General features: G+C 38.9%; 1 protein-coding gene across 2 annotated transcripts in view; it reads left to right on the top strand.

The window, feature by feature from the left end:
• The window catches only part of B3GLCT (beta 3-glucosyltransferase), a 116,274-nt gene that overhangs the window by 76,685 nt on the left and 18,397 nt on the right, over positions 1–21,192 (top strand). For both annotated transcript variants that reach the window (XR_004279111.1, XM_032314592.1), the window contains exons 12-13: positions 5,726–5,825; positions 16,777–16,896. Coding sequence is in view for 1 of the 2 variants with exons in the window: in XM_032314592.1 (XP_032170483.1) it covers positions 5,726–5,825; positions 16,777–16,896 (220 nt within the window). In the remaining variant the exon portion in view is untranslated. The remainder of the gene's footprint in view (positions 1–5,725; positions 5,826–16,776; positions 16,897–21,192) is intronic.

The following is a 21,192-nucleotide window of genomic DNA, read 5'->3' as shown; positions in this document are numbered from 1 at the left end:
CTGAGGTCAAAGAGGTTGATGCCCATGTTCCCTTCTAGGCTTTTGATGGATTTCTATCTCAAATTTAGGTCTTTCATCCATTTTGAGTTTATTTTTGTGTATGGTGTAGGAAAATGGTCCAGTTTCATTCTTCTGCATGTGACTGTCCAATATTCCCAACACCATTTGTTGAAGAGACTATCTTTTTTTCACTGGACATTCTTTCCTGCTTTGTTGAAGATTAGTTGACCGTAGAGTTGACAGTCTATTTCTGGCCTCTCTATTCTGTTCCATTGATCTATGTGTCTGTTTTTTTGACAACACCATACTGCCTTAATGATTACAGCTTAATAATGGTGAATGGTGATGTTACCAGCTTTGGTTTTCTTTTTCAACTTTCCTTTGGCTTCGGGATCTTTTCTGGTTCCATACAAATTTTAGGATTATTTCTTCCAGCTCTGTGAAAAATGTTGATGGTACTTTGATAGGAATTGCATTGAATGTATAGATTGCTTTGGGTAGCATAGATATTTTAACAATATTTGTTCTTCCAATCCATGACCATGGAACATTTTTCCATTTATTTGTCTCCTACAGTTTCTTCTATGAGTGTTCTACAGTTTATGGAGTATGGATCCTTTGCATCTTTGGTTAGGTTTATTCCTAGGTATCTTGATGCAATTGTAAGTGGAATCGATTCCTTAATTTCCCTTTATTCTGTCTCATTGTTAGTGTATAGAAATGAATCTGAATTCTGTGCACTATAAGTTCTAGCAATTTTAGGGTGGAGTCTTGGGTTTTCCACACAGAGAGTATCATGTCATCGGTGAAGAGTGAGAGTTTGACTTTTTCTTTGCCCATTCAGATGCCTTTTATTTTTTTTGTCGTCCAGTTGCTCAGGCTAGGACTTCTAGTACTCTGCTGAACAACAGAGAATGTTGTGAGAATGGGCATACTTGTCGTGTTCCTGGCCATTGGGGGAAAAACTCTCACTTTTTCCCCATTAAGAATGATATTTGCTGTGGGCTTTTTGTAGATGGCTTTTATGATATTGAGCTGTGTTCCCTCTATCCCTACATTTGGAGATTTTTAATCAAGAAAGGATGCTGTATTTTGTCAAATGCTTTTTCTGCATCTGTTGAGAGGATCATATGGTTCTTGTCCTTTCTTTTATTAATGTAGTGTGTCCCATTGATTTGTGGATGTTGAACCACACTTGTAGCCCAGGAATAGATCTCACTTGGTGGTGGTGAGTAATCCTTTTAATGTACTGTTGGAACCTACTGGATAGTATTTTTGTGAGAATTTTGGCATCCATGTTTATCAGGGATAATGGTCCGTAATTCTCCTTTTGATTGGAGTCTTTGTCTGGTTTTGGGATCAAGGTAATGGTGGCCTCATAGAATGAGTTTATTAGTTTTCCTTCCTTTTCTATTTTCTTAAAACAGCTTCAGAAGAATAGGTATTAATTCTTCTCTAAATGTTTGGTAGAATTCCCCCGGGCTCTTTCGTTGGGAGATTTGTGGTTATTGCTTCAATTTCCTTGCTGGTTATGGGTCTGCTCAGGTTTTCTATTTCTTCCTGTTTGAGTTTTGGTAGTTTATACATCTCTCAGAATGCATCCATTTCTTAATTTGCTGGCATATAGTTGCTCATAATATGTTTTTATAATTGTATTTCTTTGGTGTTTGGTTGTGATCTTTCCTCTTTCATTCATGATATTATTAATTGGGTCCTTTCTCTTTTCTTTTTGATAAGTCTGGCCAGGGATTTATCAATTTTATTAATTCTTTCAAAGAACCAGCTCATAGTTTTGTTGATATGTTCTAGTCTTCTTTAGGTTTCTGTTTCATGGATTTCTGCTCTAATCTTTTTCATTTTCTTCTCCTGGTTGGCTTAGGCTTTATTTGTTTTCTTTCTCTAGCTCCTTTAGATGTAAGGTCAGGCTCTGTATTTGAAACTTTTGTTTTTTTGAGAAAGGCTTGTATTGCTATATAATCCCCTCTTAGGATCACCTTTGCTGCATCCCAAAGATTTTGAGCAGTTGTGTTTTCATTTTCATTTGTTTCCATGAATTTTTTAAATTCTTCTTTGATTTCCTGGTTGACCCATTCATTCTTTAATAGGATGCTCTTTAACCTCTATGTGCTTGTTCTCCTTCTTAATTTCCTCTAGTGATTGAGTTCAAGTTTTAAAGCATTATGGTCTGAAAATAGGGAATAATTCCAATCGTTTGGTACTGGTTGAGATCTGATTTGTCACTCAGTATGTGATCGATTCTGAAGAATGTTCCATTTGCACTTGAGAAGAATGTATATTCAGTTGCTTTAGGATGGGATGCTCAGTATATACCTGTGAAGTTCATCTGGTCCAACGTGCCTTGTTTCCTTGTTGATCTTCTGCATCGATGATCTGTCCATTGCCATGCGTGGGGTGTTAAAGTCCCTTACTATTATTGTATTATCAATGTGTTTCTTTAATTTTGTTATTAATTGGTTTATATAATTGGCTGCTCCCAAGTTAGGGGCATAAATATTTACAATTGTTAGATCTTCTTGTTGGATAGACCCTTTATGATATAGTGAACTTCTTCATCTGTTAATAGTCTTTGGTTTAAAATCTCTTTTGTCTGCTAAAAGGATTGCCACCCCAGCTTTCTTTTGTTTTGTTTTTTTCTTTTAACGAACAAAATTATTTTATTCAAAGTAGTTAAATATCTCAATTTTTCTTTTATGATTTATATGGGTTTAAAAAAATTTTTTTTTAATTTTTTTATAAACATAGAATGTATTATTAGCCCCAGGGGTACAGGTCTGTGAAACGCCAGGTTTACACACTTCACAGCACTCACCATAGCACATACCCTCTCCAATGTCCATAACCCCACCACCCTCTTCCCATCCCCCTCCCCCCAACAACCCTCAGTTTGTTTTGTGAGATTTAGAGTCTCTTACGGTTTATCTTCCTCCAGATCCCAGCTTTCTTTTGATGTCCATTAGCATGATAAATGGATGTATTTTTATAACCGTTATTCTGAATTCTGGCTCTGATATCTCTCTTGTATCCATATTGATTAAGTGTCTGGCAGTTAGTACTGCCTCTTGTTCACTTTTCTGTGGTGAATTTTTCCATCTTGTCATTTTGTCCAGAGAAGAACAGATGAACAAGGGAACAAAATACAAAGATATCAACCATGACCCCAGGAAAATATGTACTAATCAAATCAGAGGAGATCAGAAACCAAAAAGGAAAAAAGAATATAATCAAACAGGTAGACTGAACAGAGTAATACACTAGGTCCTGGGAATATTTTGGTCTATTTGTTAGAAAATAAATCCTAAAATTGTAAAGAAAGAAAAACTTACATTATACAAAAATAAAATTGAATATGATGAAATGAGGCCAAAAATGAAGAATATATATGTAAAAGGTAAAAATGAAAATTAAAAAAGACTTAAAAGGTTTGATAAAATAAGAAACTAGTTGAAAAGGAAAAAAAATTGAACTGAAAGCCTGATGAATGAGAGAAAAACCTCAAATTCTATATTCTATTTTCCTCTGGTGCTGGAGTTTTGTCGACACAAAAGTGTCAACTTTTGTCGTTCACAAGTTTGTGGTGTGTAAACTTGGTATTGGCCTGATGTTCCAGCAGGTATTCTGGGGGAGGGGCCTGCTGCACTGATACTCTAGTGTCTTTGTCTTGGCGGAGTTGCCCCACCCCTTGCTAGGGGGCCAGACAGAGCGTAAGCTGCTTCAGATTGCTGTGTGTGGCTTTTGTTCCCTAAAGGCTTTACACACTGTTTTAGAGGATGAGAACGGTTGTGCCCCAGTCTTCAGCCCCGGAGCTGACAATTCGCACCCCACATTCTTCAGTAAGCCCTCACAGAAAAGCAGTCAGTCACTCTCCTCTCCCTGGTTTCCCTCTGCTCTCTGTGTTCACCCAGCCTATAACTGAGCATTTTAATCTTAGGCACAGGACCCTGTGGAGTCTCCAAACTTTACAGACTCCTGCAGCGCACACATATGCCACTGCCCGGGAGCAAGGAGGGGACTCTCACCCCTGCTCAGACAGCAGTCTACTGACCGTGCTGTGGTTTACAGTTTATAGCAACACAGAACTGAGAGCCCACTCCTGAGCTCCCTGATTGCAGCTGACTTCCCTACTCCAATGCTTGGGAACTCTGCCGCACTCAGGCACCCCTATTCTTCTGGGGATCCTGAGAGCATGCTGTCCCCACCTGGTATTCTGCCTGCTTCACCACCTGAGCACCTTTTAGACACATGGAAACAGATTTTTTAAGTTCTGATTTTGTGCCCTACTGCTATAGCACTTTCCGATATCTGGCTTATGGAGGCTCCTTCCCCCCCCAGGGTTTATCCTCTGATACATCGCCTCGGTTCACTTCTCTGCACCTCCTACCATGCAAAAAGTGATCGCTTTTCTATTTGTAGAATTGCAGCAATTCTTTTCTTAGATCTCCGGTTGAGTTCACAGGTGTTCAGAATGATTTGATAGCTATCTAGCTGAATTCCTGGGACCAGATGAAACTAGAGTCCCCCACTCCTCTGCCATATTCCCTTGGCTCTGGAAAAACAATTTTAGATTGAGGTTTTTTTGGTTAAGCTGGCTTTTTAGATTTCAATTTAAGTTGCTTTTTCATAATCATTTATTCATACATTCCTTGTTTGAGTTCTTAATTTGTTTAGTCTGACATTATTATTGCTCTTTATACTCTATCTTGTTCCTATAGGAGTTTGAGATGGCTTTCAAATAATGGTTAAAAATACATAAAGAGATTAAGAAAATGAAAATAAAGGTCACATTGAGTGGTTTAATATTGTTAATATTAGCTTGTTCTCTATTGGGTCACCAAATATTTTGTTGAAATCAGGGGTATATTGTTATTTATTGATTTGAGTTCTCTCTCCAAGCATTTTATTCTTATCTTGGGACCCAGCATTTTCCCTTAAAGCACTGACCTTTATTTGTTGGCATCTGAAGAGCTATAACTCTTAGTCTATACTATGCTTTTAGAGAAGAACCTGACACAGTATCTGGCATACTGGAAACTTAATAGCAAGTATTTAAAAAGTAAATCAATGGAAATGTAATATCCTACTTTTGTACCATTGTTTCCCAAGGTTTAATGCTTAGGGTTCTAACCGTTCCTTTCGAATATACCTAAAGAAAGGTGCCAGACTCTGTAGTTTCTATGAGGCTTACAACTTTGGAGCAAGGATACTATCTTAGCTCTGCCTCAGATTAGCTAAGTGACCTCCTGTCTCTGGGTCTCCCATTTCCCAATGTGTGAAATAAACGGCTTAGACTTCATGATCTCTGAAGTTCTCACTGGTTCACTATGTCTATGAAAACAAGAAAAGGCTAATTTTAAAAATTTCTATTTGTGTATGTGTCAGGATCTAAGCTTTTAAAACTTTAAAACTAAATAATGTAAAATGAATTATATATGTATTTTATTTTTAAATTTTTTAAAAAGTTTTACTTAGAGAAAAGGAGAGTGTGGGGGGTGGGGAGGGGCAGAGGGAAAGAAAGAAACTCAGACTCCCTGCTGAGTGCAGAGCCCAGTGTGGGGCTCCATCTCTCATGATCCTGAGATCATGGCCTGAGCTGAAACCAAGAGTTGGATGGTTAACCAGCTATACCACCCAGGCTTCCCCTAAAATGAATTATATGTGCATTTTAAAGAAAATATTACACTGTAAATTTTCTTCTTGCCTTTCCTAGGTCATTGTGGAAAGACATTTGCTATTTTGGAAAAATTTCTGAATCATAGCCATGACAAAATTGCATGGTTGGTCATTGTGGATGATGATACATTAATAAGGTAAGGAGTGTTTCTCATCCTAGGATGGCTTTAAATCCTACATATATTCATATGCAGAAGCTATGATGGGTACTTTTCTTCTGGCCAAGATGGAGTAACAGGGATTAGATTTACCCTTATATCTAAAACAACTCCCCCAAAAGGACAAAATATAAGAAATGAGGGTTTTTAAGACACTGGACATTAGGCAACAAAGGACAGTGACCCCTGAGACATGTGAAACATAGGAGGTGAGTTCTATGGCAGCCCCAGCTAATTGCCTTATGGAAGTGTAAATAGCTGCTGAGCATTCCTCTGTGGGGTGGGGAGGTATTGGGGACCTAGGTAGAATCTGGCCAACTCTTGAGTTGAAGAGATGATGCTGAGACCCTGGGGTGACTGAGGCCATTAGTTTATAGGACATCGCACTGGAGAGGGAGAGATGCACTGAATAACACCAGAGATCTGTACTGAACCAGAGTTCAGTACAAATGTGTGTGAGGAAACTACTGGAGGCTGGCGAGAGAACTAGCCAAAATGATGAGAGGGGATGGTGGCCAACACACAGGGCTCAGTAGAGTACCTGTTCCCACCAGCCAGACTGGGAATTCTGGATCCACAGGGTATTGGGTAAAGTATATAGAAATGTCTTGTTTTAATAGCAGGAAACAAACAGTTAAGGTTGGATTAAGTACTGCTCCATCCAGTCCTGCCCAAGAGACCTTAAAAGGCCCCCCAAAAATAGCAAACTATTTCCAAGTAACTATCTGGATCCACTTTAAATATTTAAAAAAATATTTTCCGTGCTCACTTTGGCAGCACATATACTAAAAAAATATTTTCCAAATTTGATGAAAACTATAAACCAGCTGATCCAGATACTGATTCTAGATCAGTGTACCCTAAACTGTGAGCATCCAAGCAGAGTACAGTCTCTCCAAGAATGGGGTCTTTTTTCAGGACATCTTATATAGCATTTATTATATCTGTAACCACTTCACTTAAGTTATCAACCTTCAGTATAATCTACAATTAAAAGTTTTGCCACATTTTCTTATTTGCCAGCAATAATGTCTAATTGCCCAGTGTGGTCTTAAATGTGTTTTTTATTTTGAGCTTGGCACTTTTACCTTGCAAGACTCTGACATCATTTTTTATTGCATGAACTTTGACTTCTCCTAAGACATAAGCCTGAATAGTTGCAAGATTTAGAGTCAGGTCAGAAATTAAAAAACTGAGGGGCACCTACAAGGTTCAGTTGGTTAAGCATCCAATTCTTGATCTCAGCTCAGGTCTTGATATCAGGGTCATGAGTTTAAGCCCCACTTTGGGCTCCATGCAGTCATATAGCCTAGTTAAGAAAAAAAAAATTCAAAACCTAAAAAAAGGAAAAAATTAAAGGTAGAATTTTAGACTCAAGAAAGAAAGAAGGCAAATTTATATCTGGAGTTATATACTAAAATATCCCAAAGTAAATAAATTCAAATGAAAATTTAATAAGGGACATGGATGAAAATTAGGAAAGTAATACAGAAAATGGGGTCAAGTACTTAAAAAGGTTAGAAAAAAGTGGTTCAAATTGAAGAGGCAATGAAGTCCAATACATGTATAATTGGAATTCCTGACTGAAGAAAAAATAAAAAGAACAGAAATAACATTTAAATACTAGAAATAAAAGAGGACATTAAGGTATATATTGAAAAGGCCTACCTAGTAGGTGCCTTGGAAAATTGACTTCAGCTTCTGATCTTCAGCTTCTTCACATCACTGGGTAAAACTACTAGGCTTCGATAACTTCCTCTGAGTCTTGAGGCAAAATTACAAAATAACCTGTAGAGCAAGAAAGTAGGACCAGCATCAGACTTCTCAGAATGACTTAAGTATGGAAACAAATGGTAGAGGAACATGTTAAACTAAAAAAATTGAGAGTCACAAATTTTATGTGCAGCTAAGATTCTCTTAAGTATGAAGTCTATAGGAAAGTAATATCCATGAACCAAGGGAGCAGTATGCACATGCATCCTTCCTGGGGAATATATTAGAGAACTTCATGCAAATGAGAGAGGAAATTTGGGCAAGAGGACTGATGGTGGACATTTCATATATTTAACTGTAAAACAGGGTTGGAGATGTGGGTAGGAGAATAGTATATAAATGTAATATGTTTGACAAAGCAGAATCTTGAAACTTTTAAAAAATGGAAAGAAAAGGGAAAGTAGAATAAGATCATGGCTTACTGTATAGCTAGGAGATGAGATTCAAACGGTATCATATAAAACTGACAGATCTAATAACAAAATGTTAAATAAAACATAATAAGACATAAAAAGTTAATTATAAGATCATGGGAAAAACTTTTCCAACACAAATTTTTTTCTTAAAAGAAACAGTAAATAGTATATGTATAATTAAAACCCAAAATAATTTCATGTTGAAACCAAATATTACCAGTTTTTCACTAAATTTGAATGGGTTTAACTTACCAAAGAACTTTTCAAATTGGCTCATAAAGCAAACCCCAACTCTGTACTATAAGAGACCTACATAAACATAGTTCTTCAAAAAGCCTAAAAATAAAGGGATGGATAAAGACCTGGCAAATCAATGAGAATAAAAAAGTTCAATTCCCAGTTCTAAAAACTGGGAAAAAAAAATCATAAAGCCAACCCCCAAAAAACACAAGGAAGGAGATAATAAAGATACATGCAGAAATTATGAGGTAGAGAAAAAGTTCAAATTTAGCAGAATTTTGTTTCCTTGAAAAATTGGTACTGAATGCTTTTCTCATTTAATAGTATCTCCTGGAAATCAAAACTCACAATGTATTTAGTATGCTAGTCTCTGTGTAAGAATGAAAAGGAAATAAAGCATACCTATATCTCCTTTTCTTTACAAAATCAAGTGAGGGACAGTTGAACCAATAAACCATGAAGTTGGTTTCTTTCTTTTTTTTTTTCTTTTTAAGATTTTATTTATTTATTTGACAGAGATCACAAGTAGGCAGAGAGGCAGGCAGAGACAGAGAGAGGAGGAAGCAGGCTCCCTGCAGAGCAGAGAGCCCGACATGGGGCTCGATCCCAGGACCCCGGGATCATGACCTGAGCCGAAGGCAGAGGCTTTAACCCACTAAGCCACCCAGGCGCCCCTGAAGTTGGTTTCTAAAAGGGTTGGGTGGGAGAAGAGGATAGACGGAGTAGGAGAGGATGTGCTACTTCTGAATTTATCTTTTAATTCAGTTGAGTTGTGGAAGCATGCTCATATTTTACATATTTGAAAAATCAATAATGACAGGAGAAAAGTTAATAAAGATAAAGAAAAAAAGATGAACTCAACTGTGTTTCAAATGAGAACATCACAGTGAAGGAAAACTGGTTTCCTGTTGGTCACATCTTAGACAAGCATCATGTAATTAAGGACGACAATGAATTATGACCATTAAAATTAAGGATCAAGGAGTTCATGCTTATAAGAAGTAGAAAATAGGTATGTTCATCAGGAATAGTGACCTGTAGTTCTCCTTTTATGTAGTGTCTTTCTTTGGTTTTGGTATCAGGGGAATGCTGACCTCCTAGAATGAAGTTGGAAGAAAAGCTTTTTTTCCTCTTCTGCTTTTATGAAATAGTTTGAAAGAAGAGGTATTAACTTTTCTTTAAATATTTGATAGAATTCACCTGTGAAGTCATCTGGTTCTAGACTTTTGTTTGTTGGGATTCAGTTTCCTTGCTGGTAATCAGTCTGCTCAGATTTTCTGTTTTTTCCTGATTCAATTCTGGGAGGCTATAGGTTTCTAGGAGTTTATCTATTTCTTCTAGGTTACCTGAAACTAATATAACATTGTACGTTAATTACACTGGAATTTAAAAAATAGCAATGGAAAAATAGTAAAACTGTCCAGTGGAGATACCAGACAACTTGACTAGGTGAACAGAATAGGCATCACTGTGAAGATCAGAAGGACATCGTGGGTCAGATACAGCATCACATATCCAATACTGTGACTGGGAATGCATATGCTGGGCTTTGTCATGAGGAAGCACCAGACTAACCCAACAGGAGGATCATTCCATTAAAAATAGGGGAGGTGCTTTTATTATTAAAAATACCAGTGTCACAAAAGACAAAGAGAAGCTGAATAATTTTCAGATTAAGAGAGAATAAGGTGATATGATAAATAAATGCAATAAGATATCCTGAGCTGCAGGGTAGGATAGGAGCTGCATCCTATACCGAAGGGGAGATGTGCTAGAACAGACATTGGGTCAATTGATAAAATTGGAATAAGGGTGGTAAATTAGATAGAAGCATTTGTTTTCGGTTTTGGAATCCTAATTAAGGCTGTTAGAAACTTTTGTGTATATATCTTTGTGTATGTATTTGTCTTGGCTAAATACCTATGAGTAGAATGGCTGAAACATGTAGGTGTATATTTGACTTTTTAAGAAAATTACTATATTAATGTCAAAGTTTTTGAAATTCTTTACTTTTCCTGTTCTTAGGAGATACACATTGATGTATTTAGGAGAAATAGGCATAACATATGAGGCTTACTCCCAAATATTTTAGAAAAGAGAAAATATATGTGTATAACACACACACACGTGCACATTTACACACACACATATATACACACAGATACATGAATATATGAATATGAATATCTATCTAGAGAGATTGAGAGAGAATGATTAAGCAAATAGGGTAAAGTTAACAACTGACAAATATGGGTAAAGGATATAGGAGAGTACTTCCCATTGTACTACTCTTGGAATTTTTCTATAACCTTGAAACTATTTCCAAATAAAATGTTAAAAAACTAAAGCCATAAAAAAAAAAATCAAGTCATATACCAAAAAAAAAAAAAAAAAAAAAAAATTAAAGCCATAGGTTGGAGTAGGATTTCATCTGGATTTTAAAAACAATCAGTATTCTGACAAAATGAAGGATAAAAAAATCATATAACCATCTCAATAGATGTATAAAAAGCATTTGACAAGATTCCATTCATGATAAAAACTCTCAACAAAAGAGGTATGTTTCTTCTAAACCCAAACATAATAAAGGCCATATGTTAAAAACCCACAACTAAGATCATCCTCAATGGGAAAAATTGAGAGCTTTTCCCCTAAGATCAGAAATAAGAAAAAGATGTCCACTCTCACTATTTTTATTCAACATAGTACTAGAAGTCCTAGCCATAGCAGTCAGACAAGAAATAAGAGACATTCACATTGGTAAAGAAGTTCAACTCTCAGTCTTTTATATGACATGATAGAGATAGAGAACCTTAAAGATTCCACCAAAAAACTAATAAAAGTAATAAATGAATTCACTAAAGTTGCAAGATTCAAAAGTAATACCCCGAAATCAGTAGTGTTTCTGTACACTCACAAAAAAAGTCACAGAAAGAGAAATTAAAAACACCCTATTTACAATTTTCCCAAAGAGGTGAAAGACTTGTACTCTGAAAACTATAAAACACTGTTGAAAGAAATTGAAGGTGACACAAACAAATGGAAAGATACTCCATCCTCTTGGGTTGGAAGAATATTGTCGAAATGTCCTATTACCCAAAGAAGTCTACAGATTCAGTACAATCCATATCAAAATATCAATAGCATTTTTCTTAAAATTAGAATAATCCTAAAAGTTGTAGGGAACAACAGAAGACCCCAAATAGCCAAGACATTGCTGATAAAAAAGAATAAATCTGGAGGTATTACAATCCCAGATTTCAAGATACACTACAAAACTGTAGTAATCGAAACCATATGGTATTGGCAATAAAGACAGATGCATAGATCAGTGGAACAGGGTAGAGACCCCAGAAATAAGCCCACATTATTATAGTCAGTCTATGAAAAAGGAGGAGAGAATATCCAGTGGGCAAAAGTCACTGTTTTCAATAAATGGTGCTGGGAAAACTAGACAGCAACATGTAAAACAAGGAAAGTGGACTATTTTCTAACACCATGCACACAAATTCAAAATGTATTAAAGACCCAAATATGATACCTGAAATATAAAAATCCGAGCAGAGAGCTTGAGCAATAATTTCTCTGACATCGGCCATAGCGATACTTTTCTAGGTATGTCTCCTAAGATGAAAGCAAAAGCAGAAATTACCTATTGGGACTGCATCAAAACATGCACAGCCAAGGAAACCCTCAATGAAGCAAAAAAACAACCCACTGAATGGGAGAAGATATTTGCAAATGATCTGTCCAATAAGGGGTTAATATCCAAAATATGTAATGAAGTCCTACTACACCAAAAAACAATCCAATTAAAAAATAGAGCACCAGATTAAAAAAAAAAAAAATAGAGCACCTGGATAGACATTTCTCCGAAGAAGACAAACAGATGGCCAACGGACACATAAAAAATGTTCCCGATTAGTAATTTTGGGGGAAGTGCAAAAATCAAAACCACAGGAGGTATCACCTCCTACCTGTCCAAATGGCAAAAGTCAAATTCAAGAAAGAACAAGTGTTGGCAAGGATATAGAGAAAAAGGAACCCTTTTGCGCTGCTAGTGCTAACACAAACTGGTGCAACCACTGTGGAAAACAGTATGAAGGTGCCTCAAAAAGTCAAAAATAGAGATACCATATGATCCAATAATTCCATTATTGAGTGATTACACAGGGAAAAGGAAAGCACCAATTTGAAAAGATCTGTGCACCCCTATGTTTACTGCAGCATTGTCTGCAGTAGCCAAGACATGGAGCCCAAGTGTGCATTGATAGATAAATGGATAAGATGTGATAGATATTTATCACATCTTTATACACACACACACACAAACACACACAGACACACACACACGGTGGACTATTACTTAGCTATAAAAGAAAGAGCTTGCCATTTGTGACAACATGGATGGACCTGGAAGGTATTAAATGAAATAAGGTATTTGTCTTTCTTAGTCTGACTTATGATTCCACTAATAAACAGAATGTAAAATAAATAAAAGAATCAGACCTATAAATACAGAGAACTAATGATCGCCAGACAGAAGGGGAATGGGAAGTTGGGTAAAATATGTGAAGGGTAGAGGAGATACAGACCTCCAGTTATGGAACTAGTGAGCCATGGGAGTAAAAAACAGAAGGCATACCATCCATGATACTGTAATAGCAATGTAATAGGACAGATAGTAGCAATACTTGTGGTGAGCATAACATTACATATAAACTTGTCAAATCACTATGTTGTACAGCTGAAACATAGGTAACATGTGTCCATTACACATACACAAATCAGTATTATGCTGTTAGAAAATCTATATGCAACACTAAGCTGTGTTATTATGATTTTGATAGCATGTAGTCTTACCTGTTGCCATACTGTTTTTTTTGTTTGTTTGTTTTTTCTGTGCCTTAAAATTGCCCTAAATGGTAGCATATTGTTAAAAGTTCCTTTCCCAGATGGATGGTCAATCCGCTTGGATAGAACTGGAGATTCATCTGCTTTATCCACATTTCTAGTTTTTAGCAAAATGAAACATATGATGGCTGTCAGACTCAGTTTGATTCTTCAGCTTTAAAATGATACTGGGTAGGGAAATGGTTGATGTTAAAAGGAAAAGAAAACCAGATGAGATGTTAAATCCCAGTTATTTTAACCTCAGAAATTAGAAGTTGAGGGTTGAATTGACATCTTTACAATATGCAGGAGGAAGATAAATACTTTTCTTCTCAGGTCAAGGAGTAGACTTAAATTGGCTCCAGAGGTCTTCAAGGTTTTTTTGTTTGTTTGTTTTTGTTTTTCTTAAAGACACACAGACTTTTACCAGCTGAAGGCCACAGTTGCCTTAGAGATCTTCTCTAAGATCTTTATGGAGTATATTCTCCATAAATGAATGGTGTCTTACTGGGTATCTGCATACCTCCTCACCTTCCCCCGCAGAGTTATCAGCTGACCTGAAGACGATTCCAAACTAGGTGCCTAGAATATTCACCTTGTGAGCCCCAAACAGGACAGTTTCAAAGATAACGTTTTCTGGCCACTGAGAAACTGTCAACTTTGTCAGAGGCCTTGACCTCCAGGCAGGTAGAAACATCATTAACAAACCTGTAAACTCTTTGCACCATATTTTTACGTGATGTTTTCATCCATTAAATTTACTCATTTTCAGCTTTAGACTTATTAGCTGGGCTATTTGTGTAAGATGCAGCAGTGCGGATTGGAAAGGGGTCCTTCTCTTCACCCCACTTTGACTTCTTAATATCCTACCTATCCCCCAAAAGAGGAAAAATGAAATTCTAGAGCACCAGTCTTCTCGGTGTTAATACTTCTCTATAAGAATTTGTGATTAATAAGTTAGAGAAAAACTGGATATATCCACGTCTTGGACATGCATGATGCTCACCAGGCTTGAGAAACATTGAAATTTATTTAGCCAATTAAAAAAAATTAATCCAGGGGCGCCTGGGTGGCTCAGTTGGTTGGGCAACTGCCTTTGGCTCAGGTCATGATCCTGGAGTCCTGGGATCGAGTTCCACATCGGGCTCTCTGCTTGCCAGGGAGTCTGTTTCTCCCACTGACCTCTCTCCTCTCATACTCTCTCTCTCTCTCTCTCTCTCAAATAAATGAATAAAATATTAAAAAAAAAATTAATCCAAAATTGACCACGAAACAACTCTTTTCAGGAAATGCTGATTAATGTCATGAGAGAACTGGGGATTTGGTGGAGTTGGACCTGGTCAGCTCTAGTTTAGAACACAGTGGAAGGACTTTATAAGATATCTGTAAGTGGTGTGACTTCTTCAGACCAGGAAAAGCTAGCCCTTCTCAACATCAACCTTGGTCTCACCTTCCAGTCACAGCCTTGGTAATATAACCATTGTTTCCAATGTCCTGTTAAAAGAACATTTTCTTCCAGTGGTGTCCTGCTACAAGACCACATTCTTATTGAACTTATACAAATAACTATAATTGATTTCCCATTTTGTTGTTGCCACAAGCCCCAGCCAAACCCTTCTGGATGTGAAGTTACATTCAATTCACAACTCACATTTGGCATTAATATCCCTAAAGCCTGTACTCATCTTACTTCTCTTTTTGTCATTATTTCTCCCCCAAATTTTGAAGTGTTTCCATAGACAATTGTGCATTCAGCCAGTGACTATTAGAGCTTGCTGTGTCTGTTGGTTGGTACAAGACCAATAAATGGTTAACTCCACCTGGGGCCTCTGGTTGCCCCCTATTGCACGCATGAGAGGGCAACACTGGCCTACCTCCTAGTCTCTGAGGGTAGTCTCTGGTCTACCTCCCTAGTCTCAGGGGTGGTATCCACCCCTGAAATTCTGCCATTAGCAGAGGGGCACTTGCAACACCCCTGGGTTTTAGAGCCTTCCTTCAAGGAAGTAAACTGCTTTCTCTTAGGCAGTGCCTTCTAGAGGCTTAGCAAGACTGAAATGGGTTGTTTGTATTTTCTCTCGGGGTCCCAGATAATACTAGATCTTGCTACTGTTGTTTACAAGCTCTTGATAGGCCCCCTTCCCACCATTTTATCATTGGGAGGATCCTTTATTTTTCCCTGTTTTTCAGCTGATCTCCCTTTCGGTTTCATGTAAGTCTGCCATTATATAGGGGCTATTATAGCAGTCGGATGTTTAACCCCAGGGACAAGAAGGGATACTGAAGTCCCATACCTAGTCTGTGGGACTGACCGTGAGATATGGAAATTCATACAAGAGGAAAGTAATTTTTCATTTGGGCCACCAAAATGCTGGGTGGAAATGGCATGTTTCATCCTCGGTTCTTCCATAGAGGTCAGGTGCAGCGGAGGGAACGGCCTCCTTGTTAAGCCAGGTTTTCTTAATGCTAGCATTTACCCAATCAGATTAGTTAAGTGCCTGCAGCTCTCACTATGCCTGCAGTGTATAATCTTTGTCACAAGGCAGGCTGAGCAGCGGCTTAGGCCATTTCTGATGTCTCAAATCCATTTACCACTGTATGATGTTCTCCAGTATCCTACAGTCCGAACACCTACTGTTTCAGATAGGTGTTTTTAGGGCATCCCTGTCCTCACAGGGATGAGGGATGACATCTGAATGGTCTGAAACGCGCAGAAGTCCAGGCCAAGTCTGCCCACAGGGTGGTAGCTAAACCGCTTGGGGTTTCCTTCACAGACAATGGGCTTCCCCTGGCATAGCCCCTTCAGCCATGGCTTGTTTGATTTTCAGTATCCTTCCCACAACACCAAGTGTTAGAAGGTGTAGGAGGGTCAGTCATGTATCCTCCAGACTGAGAAGGCACTTTAATACTGAAAATGGAAGAAGCCACTCCATCCTGTTCACACGGTTTTACTCAGGACAGCTTACCGTGGGTTGGTTGGCTGGTCGGTGGGTGGGTGAGTGGTTGGGTCGTTCAGTCGGGACAGCAATATGCAGCAATTCTCTGCTAATATCCAGACCATAATCCCCAGCTTTTATGGCGAGAGAGGCGTGGTCCCATCACGGGGTAGTTATCTAAAGTGGTGCCACCTGCGCCCTACAGGTGAGACCAAGATGGAGGCCGAAGATGGAGTCAGTGTTGTCAGCACTCTCACACCAAGTACACCTGAAAAGATGTTAGAGTTGGTTCAGACTTACTGAGAAGCAGGACTGGTAGAAGTGAGCGAAGCGGTCCATCGGCAACCTTTACTTCATTAACTTGCTGCCCCCTCACTCAAACTAGGCAGCCATGTTCTGGCAGTGGCTTATTAAAACTGGGGATCCCCTTGTTTTTTAGTTTCTCTCCTGTTGCCAGGCATAAACAGAGTCCATCGATTTTTTTTCTCTTTTTGAAAAAATGTGTTTCTTCTGTAAATCACTGAATTTCATGTCTAAATGATTTCATAGTATTATTATAATTATACATATATACATATAATTCTATAGTGTGACCAGTGGGATGTAAGAATCATAAACTCTTTACCATGAGCACACTTTGGAGTTAAGTCATTATTGTTCCCTTTGGAATTTCAGCATCTCCAGGCTCCGACACTTGCTTAGCTGTTACGACTCAAGTGAACCGGTGTTTCTGGGAGAGCGGTATGGTTATGGCCTGGGCACTGGCGGCTACAGCTACATCACGGGAGGAGGAGGGTAACTATGAGCATAGCTTTCTACACGTACTTTCAGCATGAACTTCTCTTTCCACCATACAGGGCTTGGTCTGTGGCGGTGGTCCTGATACCAGCATGCTCTGTATATGTTTCTGTTATAGGACAGTGAATATTAAATTTGTGAACTATGAAAAGAACCCATGCTAAAGACTATTTTACTCCACGAAGAAATATAAATGGTTGTCAAGGTTCTTGGTAGAGACCAAGGTACTTGGTTCCTATAGGAATGATTATTTCTAGGTAGCCAATTAGTTTTGATTGTTTAAATGAAAAAAGAAATTTGGATATAGATTTTATGGTCAGAAAAATAAGTCATTAGACTTTTAAATTACCTGGTGCTAATAAATCACATTTCAGAAAAGAGTTTGACCTTAAGCAATTAAGTGCTATTTGTGTAGGATTGATAGGTTTTAAATAACAGTGAAAAGTCAATATTTTTAAATGAGCATTTGCCTAATCTCTTGTGGGGAAGATTTTGATTTGATTTATATGGGTAAATCAATTGAGCAATTAGTCTTTCTATTATTTCTGTAGTCTTTGCTATTGGGGTATGTAGGGAGGATCTCAGTATCAACTATAGTGATTTAAAGTCATTCAACAGGTATTTGCTGAATATCCACCATGTGCTGAGCCACATTCTTGGCACTGGTTTCTAAACCTCTGAAGGGTCAGGACTTTATATTCTTACTTTGCAATCCCTTAGATCAGAATGGTTCCTACTGTGGGACCTCCAGAATCACATTCCAGGGGTTCTGGTGTGGTCTAGCTGATTCAGTGGTTAATGGAACATGGCTATGACTCTGGAAAACAATATGAAGTTTCCTCAAAAAGTTGAAAATAGAGCTACCCTACGACACAGCAATCACACTACTGAGTATTTACCCTAAAGATACAAATGTAGTGATCCAAAGGGGCACATCACCCGAATGTTTATAGGAGCAATGTCCACAATAGCCAAACTATGGACAGAGCCCAGCTGTCCATCAACAGATGAATGGATAAAGAAGATATATGCAATGGAATACTATGTAGCCATCAAAAATACTATGCAGACATCAAAAAATGGCAAAAGAAATCTTGCCATTTGCAACAACATTGGTGGAACTAGACGATATCATGCTAGTGAAATAAGTCAATCAGAGAAAGACAGTTACCATATGATCTCACTGATGTGAGGAATTTGAGAAAAAGACAGAGGATCATAAGGGAAGGGAGGGAAAAAATGAAACAAGATGAAACCAGAGAGGGAGACAAACCGTAAGAGACTCTTAATCTTGGGAAACAAACTGAGTTGCTGGAGAGGAGGAGGGGTGGGAGGAATGGGGTGGCTGGGTGATGGATGTTGGGGAGAATATGTGCTATGGTGAAAAAATAATAATAAAAAAATAGAACATGGCTATGGACGTGGCTCTTTCATAGAGATACCCAAGCCTGGACAGGCGTACTGATCTTTGTTGAGCAGTGACGTGCCTCTACCTGAGGTCATTAGCATCAGGAGATGAGGGTGCAGGTAGGCTTTCGAAAAGACACTAAAGGGAAGGCTAAGGAGTATTGATCTCTTCTTAAAAAAAAAAAAAAAAGAAAAAAAGCTCAAGCTATGTGCAGCCTTATGGTAATGCATTTAGTTTTTAGTGGGTGAGGTACTGGGGCTGGATAAGGATCAGGGCATGGTATCTGCTGAGTAAGAACTTCCTACCTTTGAAAGGGTCCTGTTATTTGAATATAGCTACATAGGTGTTAATATACTTTTAACACAAAAGTGACTTCTTGTCAAGAAAACTATCTTCTTGTCTTCCTTGCTTGTTGGATTTCACTGTTGTTTCTGAGACAGACTGGCCCTTGAAGCCTGAAATGGCACTTGACCTCACCCAACCAGCATTGCCTTTCATCACTCCAGGTGGTTGCTCATTCACTCCATGAGCCTAGTGGGTGTGGGCATGGTGGGGCAGGGGGGATGCAAACAAAAGCCACAGTTCCTTTCTTATGGGAGCTCACAGGCTAGTGCCAGATCGGCAGATGCATTGCATGAGTGTCACTGCTCCCATTCCCAGGCCCATGGTGGTCACTGTAAGCACTGAGATAGCGCCTTTAACCTCTTATATGTTCAACTTCTACCTTGCTCCTATGGACTTCCCACCACCTCCAGTTTTCCCATCTTAATACTCCTTCCTGCTACCCTCCCTCATCTCCTCTTCCATTCATCTTCAGAATCCATGATTCATGATCTCTTCTTCCCCAGCCCCCACTTCCATCTGACCCCCATGCTTGGCCTTCAACCTAGACCATCTTCCCGAGGAGGTCTGTGGCTGTGTCTATACAGCCATGTCCAGTGGCTAATTCCAACCTTTCTCTTGTTTAACCTCTTGGTTCCTTTGACAAAGGTGACTAGTCACTCCTTAAAGTGCTCCTTTCTCTTGCTTTCCAGAACAGTGTCCTATCCTTGTGTGTTCCTGCCTTTCTGATCATTCCTTCTTGGGTCCTTTTTCCTCTCCTTTAAATGACTATGTTTTCCCGGCATCTTTTCTGGTATTCTGTTCTCACTCTGCATTCTCCTCGGTGATCTTATCCACCCCTATGACTGTGCTGAAGGCACCCAAACCTCTATCCCCTGCTACACCTCCCTCCTGACTCAGATTCCTACCTCTACCTGCCAGAGGCCCTGTCCACTGGTGTGATTCACAGGAGCTGAGACCCAGCGCTGCCACCCCGACCTCATCCTCTGACTCTAGCCCCTGCTTTAGTGTTTTTCCAGTAGTCTTGCCTCAGGTAACACATGGAATCTCGAGTTCTACCCGAGACTTGTGAGTCTGTTTTACCCTTTCTTCCTCATTCCCCAGGACCTTTCAGTCAACCCAGTCAGTTTTGTCTCCTAAGTACCACTTATGTCTCCACCTCCCCAGGACTAGTTGAGGTCACCCCACCTCTTACATGTGTGCTCCTGCCACAGCTCATCTTCTCTGCTCCTTGCAATCGACCATACTGCAGCCAGAGAGGTCTTTCTACACTCACGTCTGATCCTGTGGCCCTCCTGCTCAGAGACCTTCCCTCACTTCCATTGCTTTTGTTCTTCCCCAAGACTATGAACTCTTTCCTACTGTTGGCATCTAAGATAGCCTTCTGGATTCCTATAGAAATCATCCTGGCCTGGGATTAGGCCTCATTTTAATCACTGCTGGTTTGCCGGGTCCACGGCCTTGGGGCTCTATCTGGTCTTTTCTCCTCCTTCCTGCCCTCTGACCCAGCTTGTCCCTGAAAACTGCCATAGCTTGCTACCCACCTGGGAAGGATTCCTCTCTCTAGAAATCAGTTCATCTGGGTTTCATATCATTGATTTCTTTAACAATTTCATTGGTTAATGTGATTTAAACTTTTTTTTTTTTTTTTGCATTGCCATGGGAAGTAAAAATCTTTTGCATTCCTTTATAACCTCCTGTTACCTTTAGAATAAAGTCCAAATTCCTCATCAGGACTTACCAGGCCTTACACTGTTGGTGGGAATGTAAGCTGCTACAGCCACTCTGGAAAACAGTATGGGGGTTCCTCAAAAAGTTGAAAATAGAACTACCCTACAACCCAGCAATCACACTACTGGGTATTTACCCCAAAGATACAAAAGTAGTGATCTGAAGGGGCATGTGCACCCAAATGTTTACAGCAGCTGTGTCCACAATAGCCAAACTATGGAAAGAACCTAGATGCCCATCAACAGATGAATGGATAAAGAAGATGTGGTATATATATATATATATAAAATGGAATATATGCAGCCATCAAAAGAAATGAAATCTTGCCATTTGCAACAACATGGATGGAACTAGAAGGTATCATGCTGAGTGAAATAAGTCAGTCAGAAAAAGACAATTATTGTATGATTTCTCTGATATGAGGAATTTGAGAGGCAGGTCAGAGGGTCGTGGGGGAAGGGAGGGGAAAAATGAAACAAGATGGGATGGGGGAGGGAGACAAACTATAAGACAATCTTAATCTCAGGAAACAAACTGAGGGTTTCTGGGGAGTGGGGGGAGAGGGATAGGGTGTCTGGGTTATGGACATTGGGGAGGATATATGCTATGGTAGTGCTGTGAATTGTGTAAGCCTGATGATTCATAGGCCTGGGGCCTGGGGCAAATAATACATTATATGTTTAAAAAACAAAAAAAGACTTACCGGGCCTCTGATGACCTTGGCAGATGCTCTTTTATTTTTCTAGCCTCGTTCACCTGCACCCTCATCTTATTTCAGTTCCTCGGAGGCATTTCTTCTGTCCTCTTCCCTA

This window comes from Mustela erminea, chromosome 15 (genome assembly GCF_009829155.1).
Source record: "Mustela erminea isolate mMusErm1 chromosome 15, mMusErm1.Pri, whole genome shotgun sequence".
Lineage (NCBI taxonomy): Eukaryota > Metazoa > Chordata > Mammalia > Carnivora > Mustelidae > Mustela > Mustela erminea.
The sequence above is the reverse complement of the archived record's forward strand: the minus strand, read 5'-3'. Positions and strand labels throughout refer to the sequence as shown.